Below are 26,870 nucleotides of genomic sequence, written 5' to 3'. Positions count from 1 at the left end.
GGTCTAGTTGGACCAGGGAGCGGCACGGGCTTGGAGGGCCGAAGGGCCTGTTCCTGTGCTGTATTGTTCTTTGTTCTTTTGACTTACAGAGTTGCCATGTCTTCATCCTGGAAGGTAACGAAAGCAAGTCCAAGCGATTTCCTGTCTAGAACCTCCTTTTCTTGGGTGTACTCATTCATAATTTTGCTCTCCAGTTTAGTGTAATATTCCACTGCATCAATCTATCAGAAAAACAAGAGTTTTGTCAGGTATTGCAAACCAAGAATTCTTAGACAAATACTAAAAAAAGGGATTTAATATATTAATGCCTGTCAGTTGAAGTAGTATTCCAGGTATTTGTTTAGAGTAATTTATTTACCCAGTAATCTACGATTGAAAATTATCATAGCGCTTTCTCAGCCCAGCCAAATATTCCACCTCCCACGCATGCTAAAGGAGACACTCTGGAAAAGCACTCCCCAAAGCTTGGAGGCCCCCATTGACAAGGAGATCCAACATCAGATCAGCTGTAACAGTTCCAGCCTTCCACAAACCACAGCGAGCTTTTGAGAACAAACACTCCGCAAATCAACAGAAGTCCTAATGTACAGATCCTAATGTTGCCTTCATCACGTTCCTGTACTGCAGTAAGACCTTCGCTGATTTGATTTGATTTAGTATTGTCACATATATTAGTATACAGTGAAAAGTATTGTTTCTTGCGTGCTATATAGAAAAAGCATAACGGGTTCATAGAGAAGGAAAGGAGAGAATGCAGAATGTAGTGTTACAGTCATAGCTAGGGTGTAGAGAAACATAAACTTAATGCAAGGTAGGTCCATTCAAAAGTCTGATGGCAGCAGGGAAGAAGCTGTCCTTGAGTCATTTGATACGTATCTTTGTATCTTTTTTCTGACGGAAAAATGATTGGGGGAGGCCTGAGAAAAAGTTTCAGAGACACTCTGAAGCTCTTCATGAAGTGTGGCAGCACTAACGTTAATGGCTGGGAAGATTCGTTCAAGATGGCGACAACTTGTTCATCAAGCTATGTCACACTTTGAGTCGCGATGTCTTATTGAGGAAGCAGACTGCGGCAGTGAAGCTAAGTGAGCAAATCCTGCACTCCAGATTCCACTTTGGGATGTCCTGCCCCATATTGTTTTCCTTTATTCTTTCATGGGATGTGAGCATTCCTAATTTCCCTTCAAATGAGTGGCTTGCTCGGCTTCAGAGGACACTTAAGAGTCACTTTGGAGTCACATATAGGTCAGACCAGGTAAGGATGGCAGATTTCCTTCCCTAAAGGTCATGAGTATGAAGAACAAAGAACAAAGAAAATTACAGCACAGGAACAGGCTATTCGGCCCTTCAAGCCTGCACTGACCATGCTGCCTCACTGAACTAAAACCCCTTATCTTTCCAGGCACCATATCCCTCTATTCCCATCCTATTCATGTATTTGTCAAGACGCCCCTTAAAAGTCACTATCGCATCTGCTTCCACTACCTCCCCCGGCAACGAGTTCCAGGCATCCACCACCCTCTGTGTAAAAAACTTGCCTTGTACGTCTCCTTTAAACCTTGCCCCTAGTAATTGACTCTTACACTCTGGGAAAAAGCTTCTGACTATCCACTCTATCCATGCCCCTCAAGTCGTCCCTCAACCTCCATCGTTCCAGTGAGAACAAACCAAGTTTCTCCAACCTAATGTCCTCCATACCAGGCAAAATCCTGGTAAATCATTTCTGTACCCTCTCCAAAGCCTCCACATCCTTCTGGTAATGTGGCGACCAGAATTGAACACTATATTCCAAGTGCGGCTTAACTAGGGTTCTATAAAGCTGCAACATGACTTGCCAATTTTTCAAACTCAATGCTCCGGCCAATGAAGCAAGCATGCCATATGCCTTCTTGACTACCTTCTCCACCTGCGTTGCCACTTTCAGTGACCTGTGCACCCAGTTCCCTCTGCCTGTCAATACTCTTAAGGGTTCTGCCATTTACTATATATTTCCCATCTGTATTAGGCTTTCCAAAATGCATTACCTCACATTTGTCCAGATTAAACTCCATCTGCCATCTCTCCGCCCAAATCTCCAACTGATCTATATCCTGCTGTATCCTCTGATAGTCCTCATCGCTTTCCGCAATTCCACCAACGTTTGTGTCATCCGCAAACTTACTAATCAAACCAGTTACATTTTCCTCCAAATCATTTATGTATATTACAAACAGCAAAGGTCCCAGCACTGATCCCTGAGGAACGCCACTTGTCACAGCCCTCCATTCAGAATCACACCCTTCCACTGCAACCCTCTGTCTTCTATGACCGAGCCAGTTCTGTATCCATCTTGCCAGCTCACCTCTGATCCCATGCGACTACACCTTCTGTACCAGTCTGCCACGAGGAACCTTGTCAAAGGCCTTACTGAAGTCCATGTAGACAACATCCACTGCCCTACCCTCATCAATCATCTTCGTCACTTCCTTGAAAAACCCAATCAAGTTAGTGAGACACAACCTCCCCTTCATAAAACCATGTTGCCTCTCGCTAATACGTCCACTTATTTCCAAGTGGGAGTAAATCCTGTCCCGAAGAATCCTCTCCAATAATTTCCCTACCACTGACATAAGGCTCACTAGTCTGTAATTACCTGGATTATCCTTGCTACCCTTCTTAAACAAAGGCACAACATTGGCTATTCTCCAATCCTCTGGGACTCTCCTGTACAGTAAGAAGTCTCACAACACCAGGTTAAAGTCCAACAGGTTATTTGGTAGCACAAGCTTTCAGAGTGTCACTCCTTCTTCAGGTGAGTGAGGGCATATAGACAACTCAATTTACAAAATAATGGTTGGAATGCGAGTCTTTACAGGTAATCAAGTCTTAAAGGTACAGACAATGTGAGTGGAGAGAGGGTTAAGCACAGGTTAAAGAGATGTGTATTGTCTCCAGCCAGGACAGTTAGTGAGATTTTGCAAGCCCAGGCAAGTCGTCGGGGTTACAGATAGTGTGACATGAACCCAAGATCCCGGTTGAGGCCATCCTCATATGTGCGGAACTTGGCTATCAGTTTCTGCTCAGCAATTCTGTGTTGTCGTGTGTCGTGAAGGCCGCCTTGGAGAACGCTTACCCGAAGATCAGAGACTGAATGCCCGGGACTGCTGAAATGCTCCCCAGCAGGAAGAGAACACTCCTGCTTTGTGATTGTCGAGTGGTGTTCATTCATCCGTTGTCGTAGCGTCTGCATGGTTTCCCCAATGTACCATGCCTCGGGACATCCTTTCCTACGGTGTAACAGGTAGACAACGTTGGCCAAGTTACAAGAGTATGTACCGTATACCTGGTGGATGGTGTTCTCACGTGAGATGATGGCATCCGTGTCAATGATCCGGCACATTTTGCACAGGTTGCGGTGGCAGGGTTGTGTGGTGTCGTGGTCACTGTTCTCCTGAAGGCTAGGTAGTTTGCTACGGACAATGGTCTGTTTGAGGTTGTGCGGTTGTTTGAAGGCAAGAAGTAGGGGTGTGGGGATGGCCTTGGCGAGATGTTCGTCTTCATTGATGACATATTGAAGGCTCCAGAGAAGAAGTCATAGCTTCTCCGCTCCGGAAAAGTATTGGACGATGAAGGGTACTCTGTCCTGTGTTTGTCTTCTGAGGAAGTCAGTGAGGTTTTTCGCTGTGGCGCGTCGGAACTGTCGATCGATGAGTCGAGCGCCATATCCTGTTCTTATGAGGGCATCTTTCAGCGTCTGGAGGTGTCTGTTGCGATCCTCCTCATCTGAGCAGATCCTGTGTATACGGAGGGCTGTCCGTAGGGGATGGCTTCTTTAACGTGTTTAGGGTGGAAGCTGGAGAAGTGGAGCATCGTGAGGTTACCCGTGGGCTTGCGGTACAGTGAGGTGCTGAGGTGACCATCCTTAATGGAGATGCGTGTGTCCAAGAATGCAACCGATTCCTGAAAGTACATGGTGAGTCTGATGGTGGGATGGAACTTGTTGATGTCATCAACTGTTATTTGTCATTTATATTAATGATTTGGATGAGAATATAGGAAGCATGGTTAGTAAGTTTGCAGATGACACTAAGATTGGTGGTATAGTGGACAGTGAAGAAAGTTATCTCCAATTGCAACGGGATCTTGATCAATTGGGCCAGTGGGCTGACGAATGGCAGATGGAGTTTAATTTAGACAAATGCGAGGTGATGCATTTTGGTAGATTGAACCAGGGCAGGTCTTACTCAGTTAATGGTAGGGCATTGGGGAGAGTTACAGAACAAAGAGATCCAGGGGTACATGTTCATTGCTCCTTGAAAGTGGAGTCACAGGTGGACAGAGTGGTGAAGAAGGCATTCGGCATGCTTGGTTTCATCAGTCAGAACATTGAATACAGGAGTTGAGACGTCTTGCTGAAGTTGTACAAGACATTGGTAAGGCCACACTTGGAATACTGTGTACAGTTCTGGTCACCCTATTATAGAAAGGATATTATTAAACTAGAAAGAGTGCAGAAAAGATTTACTAGGATGCTACTGGGACTTGATGGATTGAGTTATAAGGAGAGGCTGGATAGACTGGGACTTTTTTCTCTGGAGCGTAGGAGGCTGAGGGGTGATAGGGTTGTTAAGAAGGCGTACAGTGTGTTAGCTTTTATTGGTAGAGGGATTGAGTTTCGGAGCCAGGAGGTCATGTTGCAACTGTACAAAACTCTGGTGCGGCCGCACTTGGAGTATTGCGTACAGTTCTGGTCGCCGCATTATAGGAAGGATGTGGAAGTGTTGGAAAGGGTGCAGAGGAGATTTACCAGGATGTTGCCTGGTATGGTGGGAAAATCGTATGAGGAAAGGCTGAGGGGCTTGAGGTTGTTTTCGTTAGAGAGAAGAAGGTGAAGAGGTGACTTAATAGAGGCTTACAAGATGATCAGAGGATTAGATAGGGTGGATAGTGAGAGCCTTTTTCCTCGGATGGTGATGGCTAACACGAGGGGACATAGCTTTAAATTGAGGGGTGATAGATATAGGACAGATGTTAGAGGTAGGTTCTTTACTCGGAGAGTAGTAAGGGTGTGGAATACCCTGCCTGCAGCAGTAGTGGACTCGTCAACATTAAGAGCATTCAAATGGTTATTGGATAAACATATGGATGATATTGGAATAGTGTCGGTTAGATGGGCTTTAGATTGGTTTCACTGGTCGGTGCAACATCGAGGGCCGAAGGGCCTGTACTGCGCTGTAATGTTCTATGTTCTTATGGAGGTCTATAAAATAATGAGGGGCACAGATCAGCTAGAAAGTCAATATCTTTTCCCAAAGGTAGGGGAGTCTAAAACTAGAGGGCATAGGTTTAAGGTGAGAGGGGAGAGATACAAAAGTGTCCAGAGGGGCAATTTTTTCACACAGAGGGTGGAGAGTGTCTGGAACAAGCTGCCAGAGGTAGTAGTAGAGGCGGGTACAATTTTGTCTTTTAAAAAGCATTTAGATAGTTACATGGGTACGATGGGTATTGAGGGATATGGGCCAAATGCAGGCAATTGGAATTAGTTTAAGGGTTTAAAGAAAAAGGGCTGCATGGACAAGTTGGGCCGAAGGGCCTGTTTCCATGCTGTAAACCTCTATGACTCTATGAGTCTATCATATAGTTGTTTCAGTGATTGTTCGTCATGAGGCCAAAGGAAGAAAATGTCATTGATGTATCTAGTGTATAGCATCGGTTGAAGGTCCTGTGCGGTGAAGGGGTCTTGTTCGAACCTGTGCATGAAGATGTTGGCATATTGAGGTACGAATTTGGTCCCCATGGTTGTTTCCTGTGTCTGGATGAAGAACTGGTTGTTGAAGGTGAAGACATTGTGGTCCAGGATGAAGCGGATGAGTTGTAGAATTGCATCTGGAGATTGGCAGTTGTTGGCATTGAGTACTGAGGCAGTTGCAGCAGTGCCATCTTCGTGGGGGATGCTGGTGTAGAGTGCCGAGACATCCATTGTGATGAGGAGTGCTCCTGGTTCAACTGCTCCATGTGTGGTGAGTTTCTGTAGGAAGTCCGTAGTGTCGCGACAGAAGCTGGGGGTTTTTTGTACAGTGGGTTTCAGGATGCCCTCGACGTAGCCGGAGAGGTTCTGGCACAGGGTCCCATTGCCTGATTCGATGGGACAGCCGGGTGTGTTGGCCCTGTGTACCTTCAGGAGGCAGTAGAGATCTCCAATGCAGGGAGTACATGGGAGGGTGCTCTGAAGGTCCGGATCAAAGGTCTTGGTCAGTCTGTTGAGTTGACAGGTGTGTTCTTTGGTCGGATCTGCGGGTAACTGTCTGTAGTGTTCCTCGTTGTTCAGTTGTCAGTACATTTCTTTGCAGTAATCCGTTCTGTTCAGTATGACAGTGGCTCCTCCTTTTCTGGTTTGATGACAATGTTGTTGTTGGTCTTGAGAGCACAGATGGCGTTGCGTTGTGCTTGGGTGACATTCGGGGCTGTCTTGTGAGTGCGGCTGATGAATCTGGCATTGACGCACCTCCTGACGGCTTGGGCATACGTGTCGAGTCGAGGGCCTGGTGTTGTAAGACTTCTTACTGTGCTTACCCCAGTCCAACGCCTGCATCTCCACATCACCTCTCCTGTAGCCAGTGAGGATACAAAGATTTCTCTCAAGGCCCCAGCAATTTCCTCTCTTGCCTCTCTCAGTATTCTGGGGTATATCCCATCAGGCCCTGGGGACTTGTCTACCTTAATGTTCCTCAAGAACCCCAATACCTCCTCCTTTTTGATCTCAACATGACCCAAACTATCTACACATCCTTTCCCAAACTCATCATCCACCAAGTCCTTCTCTTTGGTGAATACTGATGCAAAGTACTCATTTAATACCTCGCCCATTTCCTCTGGCTCCACGCATAGATTCCCTCCCTTGTCCTTGAGTGGGCCAACCCTCTCCCTGGCTACCCTCTTGCTCTTTATGTATGTATAAAAAGCCTTGGGATTTTCCTTAATCCTGCTGGCCAATGCTTTTTCATGATCCTTTTAGCCCTCCTTACTCCTTGCTTAAGTTTCTTTCTACTTTCCTTGTATCCCATACTTGCTTTCGTGTCTTCCCAGCCTACTAGCTTTGAAAAATGCTTCCTTTTTCTCTTTGACTAGGCTCACAATATCTCTCGTTATCCAAGGTTCCCAAAACTTGCCATACTTATCCTTCATCCTTATCGGTCTGTGTCAGTCCTGAAGCCTCCCACATGCCAGATGTTGATTTGCCCTCAAACATCTGCCCCCAATCTACATTCTTCAGTTCTTGCCTAATATTGTTGCAATTAGCCTTCCCCAGTTTAGCACCTTGAGGACTACACTTATCTTTATCCATCACCACCTTAAAGCTTACTGAATTGTGGTCACTGTTCCTGAACTGCTCCGCTACTGAAACGTCGACACCTGGCCAGGCTCAGTCCCCAATACCAGGTCCAGTACGGCCCCTTCCCTAGTTGGACTATCTACATACTGTTTCAAGAAGCCCTCCTGGATGCTCCTTACAAAGTCTGCGCCCTCCACGTCCCGAGCACTAAGTGAGAACCAGTCAATAGAGGGGAAGTTAAAATCTCCCACCACAACAACCCTGTTACTTTTACACCTTGGCAAACCAGATGGATTTTTATGACAATCAATGATAGCTTCATGATCAACATTACTGAGACTAGCTTTATATTCCAAATGTTTATTAACTGATTTCATATTCCACTAGCAGCTCTGGTGCGATTGAGGGATGGATGGACGGGCAGAGTACCCTCTGTCTGGGAACGTGCCCTCCGTTTGGCCACCTGCCCTGCGCCCGGGAACATGCCCTCCATCCGGCCACCTGCCCTCCACCCGGCCACCTGCCCTCCATCTGGCCACCTGCCCTGCGCCCGGGAACCTGCCTGCTGCCACTCTCCATGTTAAGTTTGATTTTGAAAATGAAAAATAAATGTGCCAACCCCCGAATGCCCATCTTAAAGAGGAACAGCTTGTTGCTCTATTCCATTAGACCCTGGCCAGTCTGTACCTTAACCCCATTTATCCTTACATGTCTCGACCTAGAATTAACCTTCTCACCTGCTCACATCCTCTGAAGCTACAGCAGCAGAATTGGCCACAAGGTTTGGGGTTGATGGAAACTCTTTCCCCTTCGTTCTCAAACAGGTTGGTGTAGTACCTCCGACCACGCTGTGCCTTCTTCCTGCAAGGAATAACACATCAAAATCAGAGGGTCACAGCTTCTGCTGGTCCGTCAGATCTCATATCTCCTTTCCTTCCCCTCTTTATGGATTGCCAACCCTCCCAGCCTTCAGCAATTAAAGATTTTTTAAAATTCATTCATGGGACATGGGTGTCGCTGGCTGGCCAGCATTTATTGTCCATCCCTAGTTGCCCTTGGAGAGCCAACCACATTGCTATGTGGCTCTGGAGTCACATGTAGGTCAGACCAGGTAAGGACAGCAGATTTCCTTCCCTAAAGGGCATTAGTGAACCAGATGGGTTTTTCCAACAATCGACAATGGTTCCCAGATCTTTTTTATTGAATTCAAATTCCACCATCTGCCGTGGCGGGATTCGAACCCAGGTCCCCAGGACAGTTTCTGGATCATTAGTCTAGCGATAATACCACTAGGCCATCGCCTCCCCATAATTAATCTCCTGGACACTGCTGTAAGCAAACTTCAGAGCAAAATCATAGAGATGTTTCTCAAAAAAAAGTGGTCTTCATTTCCTTTGCCTACACTGTGCTACCGTCCCGGGCGGCACGGTAGCACAGTGGTTAGCACTGCTGCTTCACAGCTCCAGGGTCCCGGGTTCGATTCCCGGCTCGGGTCACTGTCTGTGTGGAGTTTGCACATTCTCCTCGTGTCTGCGTGGGTTTCCTCCGGGTGCTCCGGTTTCCTCCCACAGTCCAAAGATGTGCGGGTTAGGTTGATTGGCCAGGTTAAAAATTGCCCCTTAGAGTCCTGGGATGCGTAGGTTAGAGGGATTAGCAAGTAAATGTGTGGGGATAGGGCCTGGGTGGGATTGTGGTCGGTGCAGACTCGATGGGCCGAATGGCCTCCTTCCGCACTGTAGGGTTTCTATGATTTTCTATGATTTTCTACTTTAATTTGTTAGTTACAAAATCTATTGGCGATGGTTAAGAGTTAGCTAATCAAATAACTAACAGTGATTGCCTGCCGGTTGGTTTGGGTATGATTTGCCCTGTGAGGATTGACCTATGGTGGGGTGTGGTTGGAGATCAGTGACAGAGTAACAATGTGTTAAAACAATGTGTTATTGGAGGATTGCGGATGTGGTTCCTATTTTCAAGAAGGAGAATAGGGATAGCCCAGGAAATTACCGACCGGTGAGTCTAACCTCAGTGGTTGGTAAGCTGATGGAGAAGATCCTGAGGGACAAGATTTATGAGCATTTGGAGAGGTTTAGTATGCTCAAGAATACTCAGCATGGCTTTGTCAAAGGCAGATCGTGCCTTACGAGCCTGGTGGAGTTCTTCGAAAATGTGACTAAACACATTGACGAAGGGAAAGCGGTAGATGTGGTTTATATGGATTTTAGCAAGGCGTTTGATAAGGTCCCCCATGCAAGGCCTCTAGAAAAAGTGAGAGGACATGGGATCCAAGGGGCTGCTGCCCGGTGGATCCAGAACTGGCTTGCCCAAAGGAAGCAGAGAGTGTGTATAGATGGGTCTTTTTCTAAATGGAGGTCGGTCACCAGTGGTGTGCCCCAGGGATCTGTTCTGGGACCCTTGCTGTTTGTCATTTTCATAAATGACCTGGATGAGGAAGTGGAGGGATGGGTTGGTAAGTTTGCCGACGACACGAAGGTTGGTGGGGTTGTGGATAGTCTGGAGGGATGTCAGAAGTTACAGAGGGACATAGATAGGATGCAAGACTGGGCGGAGGAGTGGCAGATGGACTTCAACCCAGATAAATGCGTAGTGGTCCATTTTGGCAGGTCAAATGGGATGAAGGAGTACAATATAAAGGGAAAGACTCTTAGTACTGCAGAGGATCAGAAGGACCTTGGGGTCCGGGTCCATAGGACTCTAAAATCGGCCCCGCAGGTGGAGGAGGTGGTTAAGAAGGCGTATGGTGTGCTGGCCTTTATCAATCGAGGGATTGAGTTTAGGAGTCCGGGGATAATGATGCAGCTATATAAGACCCTTGTCAGACCCCATTTAGAGTACTGTGCTCAGTTCTGGTCGCCTCATTACAGGAAGGATGTGGAAAAGATTGAAAGGGTGCAGAGGCAATTTACAAGGATATTGCCTGGATTGAGTGGCATGCCTTATGAGGATAGGCTGAGGGAGCTTGGTCTTTTCTCCTTGGAGAGACATAGGGTGAGAGGAGACCTAATAGAGGTGTATAAGATGTTGAGAGGCATAGATCGGGTGGACTCTCAGAGGCTTTTTCCCAAGGTGGAAATGGCTGCTACGAGAGGACACAGGTTTAAGGTGCTGGGGGGGTAGGTACAGGGGAAATGTTAGGGGGAAGTTTTTCACACAGAGGGTGGTGGGTGAGTGGAATCGGCTGCCGTCAGTGGTGGTGGAGGCAAACTCAATAGGGTCTTTTAAGAGACTCCTGGATGAGTACATGGGACTTAATAGGATGGAGGGTTATAGGTAGGCCTAAAAGGTAGGGATATGTTTGGCACAACTTGTGGGGCCGAAGGGCCTGTTTTGTGCTGTAGTTTTTCTATGTTTCTAAAACCTCTAGGAATGTATGCAACTTGGGTTGGCATCTCTCCCCCATACCTCCCTGTCCAAGAGACTGAGCCACACATCAGGAGGTGCCAAGGGTGGCACGGTAGCACAGTGGTTAGCACTGCTGCCTCACAGCTCCAGGGACCCGGGTTCGATTCCCGGCTTGGGTCACTGTCTGCGTGGAGTTTGCACATTCTCCTCGTGTCTGCGTGGGTTTCCTCCGGGTGCTCCGGTTTCCTCCCACAATCCAAAGAGATGCGGGTTAGGTTGATTGGCCATGCTAAATTGCCCCTTAGTGTCCCGGAATGGGTAGGTTAGAGGGATTATCAGGGTAAATGTGTGGGGTTGTGGGGATAAGGCCTGGGGTGGGATTGTTGTCAGTGCAGACTCGATGGGCCAAATGGCCTCCTTTTGCACTGTAGGGATTCTATGGTTTCTAAGGTCAAGCCATTTAGTTGATCTCAAGCCCTCTAATCAGGTACCATTACCCCACCAACACAGAGAGCACAATCTTCCCAGCCTCACAGATAGAGGCGGAACCAGGGGGAATCTAGGGAATTAGCACACCTGCTAACCCAGTGCATTCTGACCTCCCAGTAACCTTGCCAGAGGTGAGAACCAGCCACAGCGACCTGCCAGGCAACAACAGGTAGCTAATTAGGCCCATTGGGACATGGCCATGTTGCCATCTAGGCCAGCATTAATACATAGAATCATAGAATCCCTACAGTGCCGAAGGAGGCCATTCAACCCATTGGGTGTGCAATGACAACAAGCCCACCCAGGCCCTATCCCCGTAACCCCAGCTGCCAATCAACCTAACCCGCACATCTTTGAGCTGTGGGAAGGAACCAGAGCACCCGGAGGGAACCCACACAAACATGGGGAGAATGTGCAAACTCCACACAGACAGTCACCTAAGGCTGGAATTGAACCCGGGTCCCTGGCACTGTGAGGCAGCTGTGCTAACCACCGTGCCACCTTACAGCCCATCCCTAGTTGCTCTTGAGAAGGTGGTGTTGAGTTGCCTTCTCGAATCGCTGCAGTCCCTGAGGTGTAGGTGCACCCACAGTGATGTCAGGGAGGGAATTCCAGGATTTTGAACCAGTGACAGTGAAGGAACAGCGATATATTGGATGATAAATGGCTTGGAGGGGAACCTGTTGGTGGTGGTGTTCCCACATATCTGCTGCTCTTGCCCTTCTAGATGTTAGAGGTTGTGGGTTTGGAAGGTGCTGCCTCAGGAACCTCAGTGAGTTGTCTGTAATGCATCTTGTAGACGGTGTACATGGCTGCCACTGTTCATTGGCGGTGGAGGGATTAAATGTTTGTAGAAGGAGCAGTAATCAAGCGGCTGCTTTGTCCTGGATGGTGTTGAGTTTTTCAAGTGTTGGAGCTGCATTCGTCCAGGCAAGTGGAGAGTATTCCATCACAACCCTGATACGTACCTTGTATAAGGTGGACAAGCTTTGGGAAGTCAGGAAGTGAGTTAGTTGCCACAGGTTCCTGGCCTTTGACCTGCTCTGATAGCCACAGTATTAGCTCAGTTGGTTGGACAGCTGGTTTGTGATGCAGAGCAATGCCAGCAGCACAGGTTCAATTCCTGTACCATAGAATCATAGAAACCCTACAGTGCAGAAGGAGGCCATTCGGCCCATCGAGTCTGCACCGACCACAATCCCACCCAGGCCCTACCCCCACATATTTACCCACTAATCCCTCTAATCTACACATTTTAGGATTCTAAGGGGCAATTTTTAACCTGGCCAATCAACCTAACCCGCACATCTTTGGACTGAGAAGCTGAGGTTATTCATGAAGGCCCTGTCTTCTCAACCTTGCCCCTCGCCTGCGGTGTGGTGACCCTCAGGTTAAATCACCACCAGTCAGCTCTCCCCCTCAAACCTTTTATGGCTAGTCCAGTTCAGTGTAGACCATTCGGGGTAGACCATTTAGGACGGAGGTGAGGAGACATTTCTTCACCCAAAGAATGGTGAGCCTGTGGAATTCATTACCACAGGAAGCAGTTGATGCCAAAACATTGAATGTATTTAAGAGGTGGCTAGATATAGCGCTTGGGGCGAATGGGATCAAAGGTTACGGGGAGAAAGCAGGATTAGGTTATTGAGTTGGACGATCAGCCAAGACCGTGATGAATGGCGGAGCAGGCTCGAAGGGCCAAATGGCCTCCTCCTGCTCCTATCTTCTATGTTTCCATGTGTCTGGTCAATGGTAACCCCCCACCCACCACCCCCCCCAGGATGTTGTTAAACCTTCTGATAATAAACCAACAGTTTCTGCATATTTACTCTTCATTATTTTAACACCTCTATTACATCCACCCTAACCTTCTGAGAACAATGTTACCCTCTGCTGTCTCTCGAGAAAGGAAAGTTAAACATTGTTTATTGTGTTCCGTAACAGCACTGAGAACATTCTCAGATGAGAAATCCACCAGTGCTATAAAATCTCTAAAACCAACAGAGACTCGCGTCAATATTCTTCCACATTCTGCCTCTTACCATTCAGAATCCAGTTCTATCAGCTTGGCCACGTTGTAACAGAGCTGGACCTCCAGGACAGTGCACGTTGGATAGGCTTCCCTGAATATGGGGGGGAACAAAAGTGAGCGTAGTTTAGAATGCGGTGTCTCTGGCTGTGGAAGAAGGCAAGATTCACAATCTAGCGGCACTTACTGGAGAATGCACAGACCTAGATAGGCGGCATGGTGGCACAGTGGTTAGCATTGCTGCCTCACAGCGCCAGGGACCCGGGTTCGATTCCCGGCTCGGGTCACTGTCTGTGTGGAGTCTGCACATTCTCCCCATGTCTGCGTGGGTTTCCTCCGGGTGCTCTGGTTTCCTCCCACACTCCAAAGATGTGCATTGGCCATCTAAATTCTCCCTCAGTGTACCTGAACAGGCGCCGGAGTGTGGCGACTAGGGGATTTTCACAGTAACTTCATTGCTGTGTGAATGTAAGCCTACTTCTGACACTAATAAATAAACTTTAACTTTACTTTAGATATCAGGTGGTCAAGCTCAGATGTAATGCCCGCTATCACCAATGGTGGCACAGTGGTTAGCATTGCTGCCTCACAGCGCCAGGGACCCGGGTTCGATTCCCGGCTCGGGTCACTGTCTGTGCAGAGTCTGCATGTTCTTCCCGTGTCTGCGTGGGTTTCCTCCGGGTGCTCCGGTTTCCTCCCACGCTTCAAAGATGCTCAGGTTGGTTGATTGGCCATGCTAAATTGACCCTAGTGCCAGGGGATTAGTAGGGTAAATATATGTGGGGTTACAGGGATAGGGCCTGGGTGGGATTGCGGTCAGTGCAGACTCGATGGGCCGAATGGCCTCCTTCTGCAATGTAGGGATGCTATGAAATAGGCTCTTGGCACCTGCTGTTCAGGCGTAGTTGGACAGCTACAACAAAAAGGGGACTGTACCCCAACATAAATGTGCTAGACCCTAATGTAAAAAATGCCTCTGGGTAATCCCGGGAAAGCAAGTATCAGTATTCCATGACTGAGGGGGGTCAGAAGGTAATCTGTATACATGTCTCATAAACAGGGGCAGACCCTGGCTCAGCTTGTCCACTGAATTTCTCCGAGGAGGAATCATATCATCTCTTAAAATCTCCTCCCTGTCCCTTACCACCACCCCACCTCCAGCACCCTTCAAACAAATGCAGGGAGATGGGATGGTACAAACAGGTCACAGGTGCTGAGATCCCTGTTACCTTTCGATATTTCCCTCTTGTGTTCGTCCAGGAAGTGGAGGTTAATGGTGGACAAGGAAATCCCCAACTCCAGCTTTAGTGTCTCCACCAAGGATCCACAGATCAGGATACGTCACATCTCCCTCTACACTGGACCAGCAAACTCTCCCAGGGCAGATATAACACAGGTGTTATACTGTCCCATCAAACCATAGAAACATTACGGTGCAGAAAAAGAGGCCATTCAGCCCATCATGTCTGCACCAGACAAAAAAAAACAAATCCAATTTTCCAGTACCTGGCCCGTAGCTTTGCAGGTTACCGCACTTCAGATTATCCTGCCCCTCAGAATTGTTTCCAATCATTTTCCTGCTGACCGGCCTATAATTTTCTGGCCTTTCCCTCTCACCCTTTTAAATAATGGTACAACATTCCAATCCCCTTGGACCTCGCCTATATCTAGTGAGGATTAGAAAATGATCCTCACAGCATCTACTATTTCCTCCCTGGCTTCCTTCATGGAGATGAAGTAGAAATGGTCGAGAACTTCAAGTTTAAAGTTGATTTATTAGTTTCATAAGTAGGCTTACAGTAACATTGCAGTGAAGTTACTGTGAAAATCCCCTAGGTGTCCAGGTCACCAACAACCTGTCCTGGTCCCCCCCTGCCGACACTGTAGTTAAGAAAGGGCGGCACGGTAGCACAGTGGTTAGCACAGCTGCTTCACAGCTCCAGGGACCTGAGTTCGATTCCCGGCTTGGGTCACTGTCTGTGTGGAGTTTGCACATTCTCCTCGTGTCTGTGTGGGTTTCCTCCGGGTGCTCCAGTTTCCTCCCACAGTCCAAAGATGTGCGGGTTAGGTTGATTGGCCGTGCTAAAATTGCCCCTTAGTGTCCTGAGATGTGTAGGTTAGAGGGATTAGTGGGTAAATATGTAGGGATATGGGGATAGGGCCTGGATGGGATTGTGGTCGGTGCAGACTCGATGGGCCGAATGGCCTCTTTCTGCACTGTAGGGTTTCTATGATTTCTATGAAAGCCCACCAACTTTCTCAGGAGGCTAAGGAAATTTGGCATGTCAGCTACAACTCTCACCAACTTTTACAGATACACTGTAGGAAGCATTTTTTCTGGTTGTATCACAGCTTGGTATGGCTCCGGCTCTGCCCAAGACCGCAAGAAACTACAAAGGGTCATGAATGAAGCCCATTCCATCACTCAAACCTCCCATCTATTGACTCTGTCTGCACTTCCCACTGCCTCAGAAAAACAGCCAGCACAATTAAAGACCCCACGCACCCCGGGCATTCTCTCTTCCACCTTCTTTCATCAGGAAAAAGATACAAAGTCTGAGGACACGTACCAACTGACTCAAGAACAACTTCTTCCCTGCTGCCATCAGACTTTTGAATGGGCCTACCTTGCACTAAGTTGATCTTTCTCTACACCCTAGCTATGACTGTTACACTACATTCTGCACTCTCTCCTTTCCTTCTCTATGAATGGTATGCTTTGACTGTATAGCTCACAAGAAACAATACTTTTCACTGTATACTAATACATGTGACAATAATAAATCAAATCAAATTCAACAGCCTCAGATACATTCCCTGTGGTTTATCCACCTTAGAGGCTGTCAGTCCCTCCAGTCTTCCCTCTCTCACTATGCTTATTATATCTAATATTTCACACACCTCCTCTTTAACTAGAATATCTGAATCATCCCTCTCCTTAGTGAAGACAGAGACAAAGTACTCATTAGAACCCTGCCCATATCTTCTGAATCAACCCACTAGTTACAGTGTACATCTCTGAAAGGCCCTACCTTTTCCTTAGTTATTCTCAAGCTCTGAATATACTGGTAAAATATCTTAGTTTTTTTTTATTTTACCTGCCAATATTTTTTTGTACTCTCCCTTTGAACAAAGAACAGTACAGCACAGGAACAGGCCCTTCGGCCCTCCTTGTCTGCGCCGATCATGATGCCTGCCGAAACTAAAAGCGTTTGCACTTACAGAGTCCGTATCCTTCCATTCCCATCCTATTCATGTATTCATCTCGATGCCCCTTAAATGCCGCTATCATACCTGCTCCCACCACCTCCCCGGGCAGCACATTCCAGACATTCACCACCCTCTGTGTAAAAGACTTGCCTCGCACATCTCCTCTAAACGCACCTTAAACCTATGTCCCCTAGTACTTGACTTTTATACCCTAAGAAGCAGCATCGACTATCCACTTTGTCCATGCCACTCATCATCTTGTAGACCTCTATCAGGTCACCCCTCAACTTCCGTCATTCCAGTGTGAACAAACCGAGTTTCTCCAACCTTTCCTCATAGCTAATACCCTCCAGACCAGGCATTATCCTGGTAAACCTCTTCTATATCCTCTCCAAAGCATCCACATCCTTCGGGTAGTGTGGTGACCAAAATTGTACACAATATTCTTGCTTTCCTAATTTCCATTTTTATTTCACCCCTGTACTTTCTATACCCCTCTAGGTTTTCCACAGTATTAAGTCTTGTGTGAGCATCGAACAGTGCCAGGGCAGGCACAACATGTGTTGTACACAGAGTCAAGCTCCCTCTAGGTGTTCCAACTCTCTTGAGTTTAACTAATTAAACTAAACTAAACTAAGCAAATTGAGGGATAAACTAAAAGGGACAGCCCCTTGAAGGGGAACTGCCCTAAACAAAAGCAAATCACAAATGAAGCTTAAAAACATGAAACAAAAGATGATTAGAGGGGTCAATAAGGCGCCCCAGAACCTGCGGTGCCCAACGAGCATGGAAAGCCTCAATGGTGCCCATGGGCACCGCATGCTCCCTCTCCAGGGATATTCAGTCGCGAATGTAGCAGCAATAGAGAGGCACCCAGTGGGTAAACCCCCTCGGTCACCCACTGCCTCTACCTATTAATGGCAAGCTTGGCCAAGCCCAGGACAGGTTCACAAGAGGTTCCTTCCCCACCCCCCTGCACATCGGGTGCCTGTAGTTGCGTGATGTGGAAGTGTAAACAATACTGCAACAAAAGGTTTCATAAGAAACTGAAAAGTGACCTCTAGGTGTTCCAAACAGTCCCAGAATAGGTACAGCGCAGATTAGATGCTGATTAAGTTTCCCCTTTACTTTTTCCAATCCAACACTCTCAGGGTGGGTTCAGCACAAGTTAGATGCGGAGTGAAAAGTTAGCTTTATGCTATCCCAGGACAGGTATAGCACAGGTTTGATACAGAATACAGTTCCCTCTACACTGGCCCTCCAATAATGTACCTTCACCTTGATTGTAGAAGGGTAGCTCACCCTCCTTTAATGCACAGGTCCAACTCTCACTCCTGTCAAGTTTACAGCTTGCTGAACAGGCCTGCATTACGGTGCTGGCCACAGTTCAGTAAGGAAAGAGCAAAAAGCACAAGTTCTGGGGTTACCTACCTGAGGTGACTGGCTATGATCTCCTCACTGGCTTCCTTCGGTATCCTGGTTATAAATAAAGTACTTTTCACCTGCAAGGACAGAGGCTGATTTAAACAGATGTCCGGATTTAAACTTTTCACTAGTCATTACGCTGAGTTTATTGTTTGAGTTGTGCCAATTGTCCATTTGTCTCCTCTCTGCTCTCATCTCGGCAGGAGTTAGTTGCAGCAATGTTAGCCAGGGAGGGTGGTTGTCCTGCTTGGACTAGCTTTTCCCACCTCCAGGCCAATCCTGATATGGATGCTAAAGGAGCAAGCTTTACACACAGAAACATCTGCTCATCTTACTGTTTTCAAGTTTATGTACTAGTGTCACAAGTAGGTTTACATTAACACTGCAATGAAGTTACTGTGAAAATCCCCCAGTCACCACACTCCGGCGCCTGTTCGGGTACACTGAGGGAGAATTTAGCATGGCCACTGTACCTAACCAGCACGTCTTTGTGGGAGGAAACCGGAGCACCCGGAGGAAACCCACGCAGACACGGGGAAAACGTGCAGACTCCACACAGACAGTGACCCAAGCCGGGAATCGAACCCGTGTCACTGGTGCTGTGAGGCAGCAGTGCTAACCACTGTGCCACCATGCCGCCTTAGGGTGCAACAGGCATCCAAGGCTTGTACACACATTCAAACACAAAAAGACCAATAATTCTGTAATGCCTTTCACAACCTCAAGACATCCTAACATGCTTTACATCCAATGAAGTACTTTTGGAAGAATGGATGCTAAAAAAATGTAAAAACTAAAGCAGCCAATTTGAGCACAGCAAGATCCCACAAGAATCAATGTGATAATAACCAGATTTTTTTTTACTTATTTGGTAAATAGGACGCCATTCAAAACTCCCTGAAAAATGTGAGTCCTTGTTCCACTGCGCTCTCACAACTTGCCAAGGCCTTTTGACAGCACTAACCAAATTGATAACTTCGACCACCTACTATAGAATCCCTACACTGCAGAAAAACACCATTCGGCCCATCGAGTCTGCACCGACTTTCTGAAAGCGCATCCCACCCAGGCCTCCCCTCTGCCCTAACCCTGTAATCCGGCACATTTACCATGGCTAATCCACCTAACCTACATATCTTTGGACACTAAGGGGCAGTTTAGCATGGCCAATCCATCGAAACTGTACATCTTTGGACAGTGGGAGGAAACCGGAGCACCCGGAGGAAACCCCATGCAGACACTGGGAGAACGTGCAGACTCCACAGTCTCCTCCAGTGTTCACAACGGGCCAGGTACAGACCATACCCAACCAGCCAGTGCTTGCAAATCTCGAGACATTAGATGTGATTCCATGATAGGACAACATTCTAAATAATCCTCCGAGTGCTACAAATTATGGTGACAACCTATTTAAGATTGTTGATCGGGCTCACAATGTAATCATTCGTGTGTACTGGAAGCTATATATATGAAAATGTAGGGCCCTGTGCTTTGCAGTCAGGAAGAGCAGGTACACACATTGCTCCTGTTTCAGCTAAACAAAATAAGTGGCAGGCCTTCGCTGGGTCAGGGTAAATCTTGTCCATTCAAGATGCCTGCTTTAAATTTCAAACAATGCTTGGCAGGTAACTGTCAGGCACCATTAACTGGTACATTCCCCATGGCAATGCCTATGCCAATCAAAATCTACTTGCCAACCAATCTTCTCACACAGGGTGGCACGATGGCACAGTGGTTAACATTGCTGCCTCACAGCACCCCTGACCCGGGTTCGATTCCCAGCTTAGGTCACTGTCTGTGCGAGCTCTGCACATTCTCCCCATGTCTGCATGGGTTTCCTCCGGTGTTCCGGTTTTCTCCCACAGTCCGAAAGGCGTGCTGGTTAGGTGCATTGGCCATGCTAAATTCTGCCTCAGTGTACCCGAACAGGCACCGGAGTGTGGCGACTAGGGGATTCTCACAGTAACTTCATTGCCGTGTTAATGTAAGCCTACTTGTGACTAATAAATAAATAAACTTTAACTTTTTTTGATTTGATTTGATTTGATTTTTGTCACATGTATTAGCATACAGTGAAAAGTATTGTTTCTTGCGTGCTATACAGACAAAGCATAGCGTTCATAGAGAAGGAAAGGAGAGAGTGCAGAATGTAATGTCACAATCATGCTAGGGTGTAGACAAAGGTCAACTTAATGCAAGGTAAGTCCATTCAAAAGTCTGACAGCAGCAGGGAAGAAGCTGTTCTTGAGTCGGTTGGTACGTGACCTCAGACTTTTGTATCTTTTTCCCGAAGGAAGAAGGTGAAAGAGAGAATGTCCGGGGTGCGTGGGGGTCCTTAATTATGCTGGCTGCTTTTCCAAGGCAGCAGGAAGTGTAGACAGAGTCAATGGATGGGAGGCTGGTTTGCGTGATGGATTGGGCTACATTCACTTTTTGTAGTTCCTTGCAGTCTTATTAAATTTATTGTTTCCACTTACAATAGTATTCTAGTGAACTGTCCTGGTGAGTGCAAGATGAAAAACCTCGGCAAAAATTTTTTTCAGCCAAACCCAAAGGACAAATCAGAGAGTTAGCCAGAAGAGCCATTCAGCCCATCTTAACTGCCAGCCCTTTGGTAGAGCCTATCCAATTCATCCCACTCCCTGTCCTTTCATAGTCCTGCAATTATTTTTCTCCAGCAAGTATTTGCCCAATTCTCTTCTGAATCTGCTTCCATCTCAGACAGTGCGTTCCAGATCGTAAAAACAACAGGAAGTTGTCGAGAGTGGGGGTGGAACAGATTGAAGAAGAGTCTGAGGCAGAGAGACTGTTCCTGCTTCAACAGTGATTGAACAGAACCTTCACTCCAGCTACTTTATCCATCAGCCACATATACCCACACACACTCACACACAAACCACACACAGACATAGACACGCACAGACACACACACACGCAGACACACAGATCACACTCACACACAAGACACACACAGACACACACACACATGCAGACACAGACACACACTCACACGCTCACACACAGACACACACACATGCAGACAGACACACACTCACACACAAGACACACACAGACATAGGCACGCACAGACACGCGCAGACACACACACACAGACACACACATGCAGACACAGACACACACTCACACGCTCACGCACAAGACACACAGACACACACACGCAGACACACGGACACACACTCACACGCTCACACACAAGACACACACAGACATAGACACACACATGCAGACACACAGACACATATTCAAACATTCACACACGCACACTCACACGCTCACACACACACAGACACACAAACACAAACACTCACACACACACAAGCCCACACACAAGACACACAGACACACACACACACTCACACACGGACACACACACAGATGGGCGGCATGGTGGCACAGTGGTTAGCACAGCTGCCTCACAGCGCCAGGGACCTGGGTTCGATTCCTGGCTTGGGTCACTGTGTGGACTTTGCACATTCTCCCCATGTCCGCGTGTGTTTCCTCCGGGTGCTCCGGTTTCCTGAAAGACGAGCTGGTTAGGTGCATTGACCTGAACAGGTGCCAGAGTGTGGTGACTAGGGCAATTTCACAGTAACTTCATTGCAGTGTTAATGTAAGCCTACCTGTGACTAATAAATAAATAAAAATAAAAGACACACACACAGACATATAGATACACAGACACACACAGATTGATACACACACAGACACACACACATACACAGCATTCTTTTCTCCTGCTCCATCGTCATCAGTCCCAGGTCTATCACCCTGACAGCGAAGCCGCTATCAGCCGCCAGATTGACCTGGAGCTGTCTGCATCTTGGGGGCGATACTCCCAGCCCGCAGCGCTGCTATTGAGGCCGTTTAGCAGGCTTCCCGCTAAGTGCCACGGCCTCCGGGGGTCTCTGGGTGCCGTATTTCCAGTGCCGTCAGCTCCGTGCCAGAAATCGGCGCGGAGCTGCATAATTTATTTATATGAGAATTTGCATCGAGTTAGCGGGCTCGGGACTGAAGTCTCCAGGCCTCTTCCCCCCCATCCCCGCTCGCTAGGTGTGTTTCACTCCAGCAGGGTTTACAACAGCTCCCCACTAATGGGGAACTGGCAGCCCGACCCCGCTGGGGTGAAGGCAGGAGGTCAGGGGTGAGGAGGGTGTCCACTGGGCATTGCCAGACTCAGTAAGAAGTTTAACAACACCAGGTTAAAGTCCAACAGGATTATTTGGTAGCAAAAGCCACAAGCCTTCGGAGCCTTAAGCTCCTTCTTCAGGTGAAGAAGGAGCTTAAGGCTCCAAAAGCTAGTGGCTTTTGCTCCCAAATAAACCTGTTGGACTTTAACCTGGTGTTGTTAAACTTCTTACTGTGTTTACCCCAGTCCAACGCCGGCATCTCCACACCATCATTGCCAGACTGACAGTGCCAGCCTGGCCCCCTGGTACTGCCCAAGTGGCAAAGTGGCAATGCCCAAGGGGGCACCTTGGCACTGGCCACCGGGCATCGGGCAGTGCCAAGGGGTGGGAGAATCCCACCCCAACCCACCCCTTATGTCGACCTCTCCATGTCCTTCTACTTTAATGGATATGACACTACATTGAAGAATTTTGCTAAACTCTTTCTGGAGCAGTCTCACGAAGAGCGTGAACATGCCAAGAAGCTCATGAAAGTACAGAACCAGCGAGGAGGGCGCACCCCACTCCAGGATATCAAGGGAGCAGATGGTGATGAATGGGGAAGTGGCTTGGATGCAATGGTGAGCTCTCTGGAACTGGGGAAGAGTGGGTGCCAGTCACTTTTAGAATTGCACACACTGGCTATTTACAGGAATGACCCACATCTCTGTGACCTATTGGAGACTCACTACCTGGATGAACAGCTCAAGCCTATCAAGTTAATAGGAGACCATGTAACCAACCTGTGGAGATTGGACTCCTGAAAACGCAATGGCTGACAAGCACACCTTGGGTAAAGGCAGCAGCTGAACACCTGAACTGAACATCCCTTGCTGCCTGCAGCACTCTGTATGTTCAACTTATGCTTGTAGTCTCTCCAGTTTCCACACCACCCAGTTATGTAACTGGTTATGCCACCAGAAACCTGAATGCCAAATTCCCCCTTCTCACTTGCAGCAGGGCGGGCACGGGCAAGGTTGGAGAATCCTGCCCACAACGTCTTATATAGCCAACACTGGCAGTCCATGGGGTGGCACGGTGGCATTGTGGTTAGCACTGCTGTCTTATAGCTCCAGGGACCCGGGTTCAGTTACTACCTCGGGTCACTATTTGTGCGGACTTGGCACATTCCCCCCGTGTCTGCTTGGGTTTCCTCCGGGTGCTCCGGTTTCCTCCCACAGTCCAAAGATGTGTAGGTTAGGTGGATTGGCCATGCTAAATTGCCCCTCAGTAGCCAAAGATGTGTAGGTCAGGGGAATTAGCAGGGTACATGTATGGGGTTACGGGGATGGGCTTGGGTGGGATGCTCTTTCGGAGAGTCATAGAATCCCTTCAGTACAGAAGGAGACCATTCGGCCCATCGAACCTGCAACAATAGCAATCCCACCCAGGCCTTATCCCCGTTACCACACGTACTTACCCAGCTAATCCCCCTAATAGAAAGGGGCAATTTAGCATGGCCAATTAACCTAACCCGCACATCTTCAGACTGTGGGAGGAAACCAGACCACCCGGAGGAAACCCACGCAGACACTGAGAGAACGTGCAAACTCCACACAGACAATGACCCAAGCCAGGAATCGAACCCGTGTCCCTGGCGCTATGAGGCCTCAGTGCTAACCACTGTGCCACCGTGCTCCCAGTGAGTCAGTGAGGACTTGCTTGGCCGAATGGCCTCCTGTACTGTAAAGATTCTGTGGCTCTATGAGAACACACAGTTCTGAGTCTGGTCAAACATTTTGAGCATTTAAAACATTAGAGGCAAGCCCTTTGGAGGATGAGGGGCTGAAAGCGATGGAGTTGAAAACGTGAACTTACCACATCATCCTCACTGTATTGTATACTGGAGGTGTGGTGCCTCAGAACTAGGATGGTGAGGAGAAGATAGATCACTCCAAAAATGGTGTGAAGCCACAGGAAGTTATTGCTGCAACACAAAAAATTATTCACACCATTGAAATCATCACATTTCAGACACACAGTCATTTCTAGGTGCAAAAATTAGACCGATCCACATCAGAACTGACACCAGGCCTAAGGCCTATACTTGGAACTGGCAGCAGGACTAGGATCTATACATAGCAGGGCTGGCAGCAGGTCTGGGATCTATACATGGCAGGACTGGCAGGAGACCTTGGGCCTATACGTGGTTGGCCTGGCAGAAGCCTAGGGCCTATACATGGCAGGGCTGGCAGAAGCCTAGTGCCTATGCATGGCAGGCCTGGCAGAAGCCTAGTGCCTATGCATGGCAGGCCTGGCAGAAGCCTAGTGCCTATGCATGGCAGGCCTGGCAGAAGCCTAGTGCCTATGCATGGCAGGCCTGGCAGAAGCCAGGGCCTATACATGGCAGGGCTGGCAGAAGCCTAGTGCCTATGCATGGCAGGCCTGGCAGAATCCTAGGGCCTATACATGGCAGGCCTGGCAGAAGCCTAGGGCCTATATTTGGAACTGGCAGCAGGACTAGGATCTATACATGGCAGGGCTGGCAAGAGGCTTACGGCCTGTACATGGCAGAACCGACAATGTCAAGATCTGTAAGTCTTTGCTGTGATAAACAGTGGGGTAGTTTGTAAATCTTTATTAAAATCCTTTCATTGCTGAAGGTACAGATGATTTCCACCAGGTGTCACCAGACAGTGATTAGCAGCAGGAAACTGAACCAGTTTGGGTTTGGTAATCCTAGACGAACAAACCCAGAGGTCATGCATTCAAATCACATATCAGCATGTTGAAAAACTGAATTCAGAAGTACGGGCTCGAGCAGACAATGGCCATACCAAACCACAATTGGTTCATTAATGTCACCCTGGTCTGGCTATATTTCTTTCATTCATTTGTGGGACATGGGTGTCACAGACTGACCAGCATTTATTGATGTGGAGATGCCGGCGTTGGACTGGGGTAAACACAATAAGAAGTCTCACAACACCAGGTTTTTTTGGTAGCATTTATTGCCCATCGCTTCTCGGCCTTTTGGCTAAGATCAAGTGTAGTATGGATTGGATGCTGCGCTTGGTTGAGGTCATTGGGTTACATTTAAGCTTCATTTGAAGCAATTTTTAAAAGCGGCAACTCGGCCTTTTGGCTAAGATGAAAATGAGATCAAGCCTTGAGTCTGCACCTACTCGAATCAGCTTGGCTCATGTAGATCAGGCCCAAGACAGGAGTGGAGGCCCTGTCTTGTCAGCTTGGATCGGGAATGTCTCAACTTGTTGAGACTCTGAATTGGACTTGATTTGATTGAATTGGAAAAGTATAAAAAGAAATTTATTGCCCATCCCTAGTTGCCTGAGTTAAGAGTCAACCACACTGCTGTGGCTCTGGAGTCACATGTAGACCGGACGGCAGATTTCCTTCCCTAAAGGACCCCGGTGGGCCAGATGGGTTTTTCCGACAATCAACAATGGTTTCATGGTCATCAGTAGATTCTTAATTCCAGATATTCTTTGATTGAATTCAAATTTCACCATCTGTTGTGGTGGGATTCAAACCCGGGTCCCCAGAATATGAGCTGAATTTCTGGACTGATAGTCTAGCGATAATACCATTAGGCCATCGCCTCCCCTGTGACTCCAGACTTTAGGTGTTAGCTTTTAATGCATTCTGGTCAACCAGAGAAAGGTAGTAAATACTGCTTTTCCATTGTCATCCATGTCTCAGGACACATATCAAAAGAGGGGATGATGAACTGCTGTCTTGACACAAAGGCCGGAAACCTACCACCTCCGGGGCGGGCGAGGTTCCCAGAACGGAAATCTCCATTGGCCTCGGACAGGATTTTACGATCTCGCCCGAGCGAGTTTGGATCTTTAGTCTGTGCAGGTTTCAGGGAGGGGAGGAAGATTGTTTTTTTCCTATTGTAATTATAAACAGACTCACTACACAAGATGAGAGAGGCCATTCGGCCCATCTTAGTTCAAGCATCCAGGATGTCCCTCTCCTTCACCATTCAATTGATTGATAAACAATTCCAAGGCTTCTGCTCCCATCTGGCAGTATGTGTTCCATCTTGATCACTCCATGTTGGAAAAGGCACTTCTTAACATCAGTCCTAAATTTGCATTTAACTATTTATAACCAAAGTCCTCTTGCCCTGGTCTCTGATCTTCCAGAATTACCCATTCAAGCTCTTCACTTATACACTTTGAGAAGATCACTCGTGCTTAGACCTTCCAGATTGATTTGGCTAGAGCACTTCCTTCACGGTGGAATAGCCTATGAACAGTCAGTGTCAGGGTTCACAGGTGAAAGATGACCTCCTCCACCCACTGAATGTAAAGGCGATAGGCCTAACTGATACCATCCAACACACACCATTATCCACATTCACTCCCAACTCCACACTTACTCAATCTTTACATTCCCAATTGTCGTTCTTCCAAAACTTTCAGGATTTCGATCTGTGGGTTTAAGAAAAGAAGCATTCCGTCAAATCTCAAACACGTACAATGGATTGCAGTGAACGCTATTAACTAGACTGACACCAATCATTACTATCGTTATCCTGTACAAATGCATGGAGATGTTCACAAAAGAACTTGCATTATGTTTATTCATTCGTGGGACATGGGCGTCGCTGGCTGGCCAGCATTTATTGCCCATCCCTAGTTGCCGTTGAGAAGGTGGTGGTGAGCTGCCGTCTTGAATCGCGGCAGTCCATGTTCTGTGGGTTGACCCACAATGCCGTTAGGGAGGGAATTCCAGCGACTGCGAAGGAACGGCGATATATTTCCACGTCAGGACAGAGTGGCTTGGAGGGGAACTTGCAGGTGGTGGTGTTCCCATTCATCTGCTGCCCCTGTCCTTCTAGATGGAAGTGGTCGTGGGTTTGGAAGATGCTGTCTAAGGATCTTTG

At 47.7% G+C, this 26,870-nt stretch overlaps 1 protein-coding gene and 1 non-coding gene across 5 annotated transcripts in view; one reads left to right on the top strand and one right to left on the bottom strand.

Annotated features, from left to right (window-relative positions):
- The window catches only part of LOC144493376 (mechanosensitive cation channel TMEM63B-like), a 104,853-nt gene that overhangs the window by 39,377 nt on the left and 38,606 nt on the right, over nucleotides 1–26,870 (bottom strand). For all 4 annotated transcript variants that reach the window (XM_078212201.1, XM_078212199.1, XM_078212200.1 and 1 more), the window contains exons 7-12: nucleotides 26,364–26,415; nucleotides 23,834–23,942; nucleotides 17,835–17,905; nucleotides 13,207–13,287; nucleotides 8,050–8,173; nucleotides 88–221 (exon numbers count right to left, since the gene is read on the bottom strand). In XM_078212201.1, coding sequence (XP_078068327.1) covers nucleotides 88–221; nucleotides 8,050–8,173; nucleotides 13,207–13,287; nucleotides 17,835–17,905; nucleotides 23,834–23,942; nucleotides 26,364–26,415 — 571 coding nt within the window. The remainder of the gene's footprint in view (nucleotides 1–87; nucleotides 222–8,049; nucleotides 8,174–13,206; nucleotides 13,288–17,834; nucleotides 17,906–23,833; nucleotides 23,943–26,363; nucleotides 26,416–26,870) is intronic.
- On the top strand, nucleotides 24,973–25,161 carry LOC144494514 (U2 spliceosomal RNA). Its single transcript, XR_013498084.1, has one exon. It is a non-coding gene; the product is annotated as a U2 spliceosomal RNA (small nuclear RNA).

Source organism: Mustelus asterias, chromosome 5 (genome assembly GCF_964213995.1).
Source record: "Mustelus asterias chromosome 5, sMusAst1.hap1.1, whole genome shotgun sequence".
In the NCBI taxonomy this organism is placed as follows: Eukaryota; Metazoa; Chordata; class Chondrichthyes; order Carcharhiniformes; family Triakidae; genus Mustelus; species Mustelus asterias.
The sequence above is the reverse complement of the archived record's forward strand: the minus strand, read 5'-3'. Positions and strand labels throughout refer to the sequence as shown.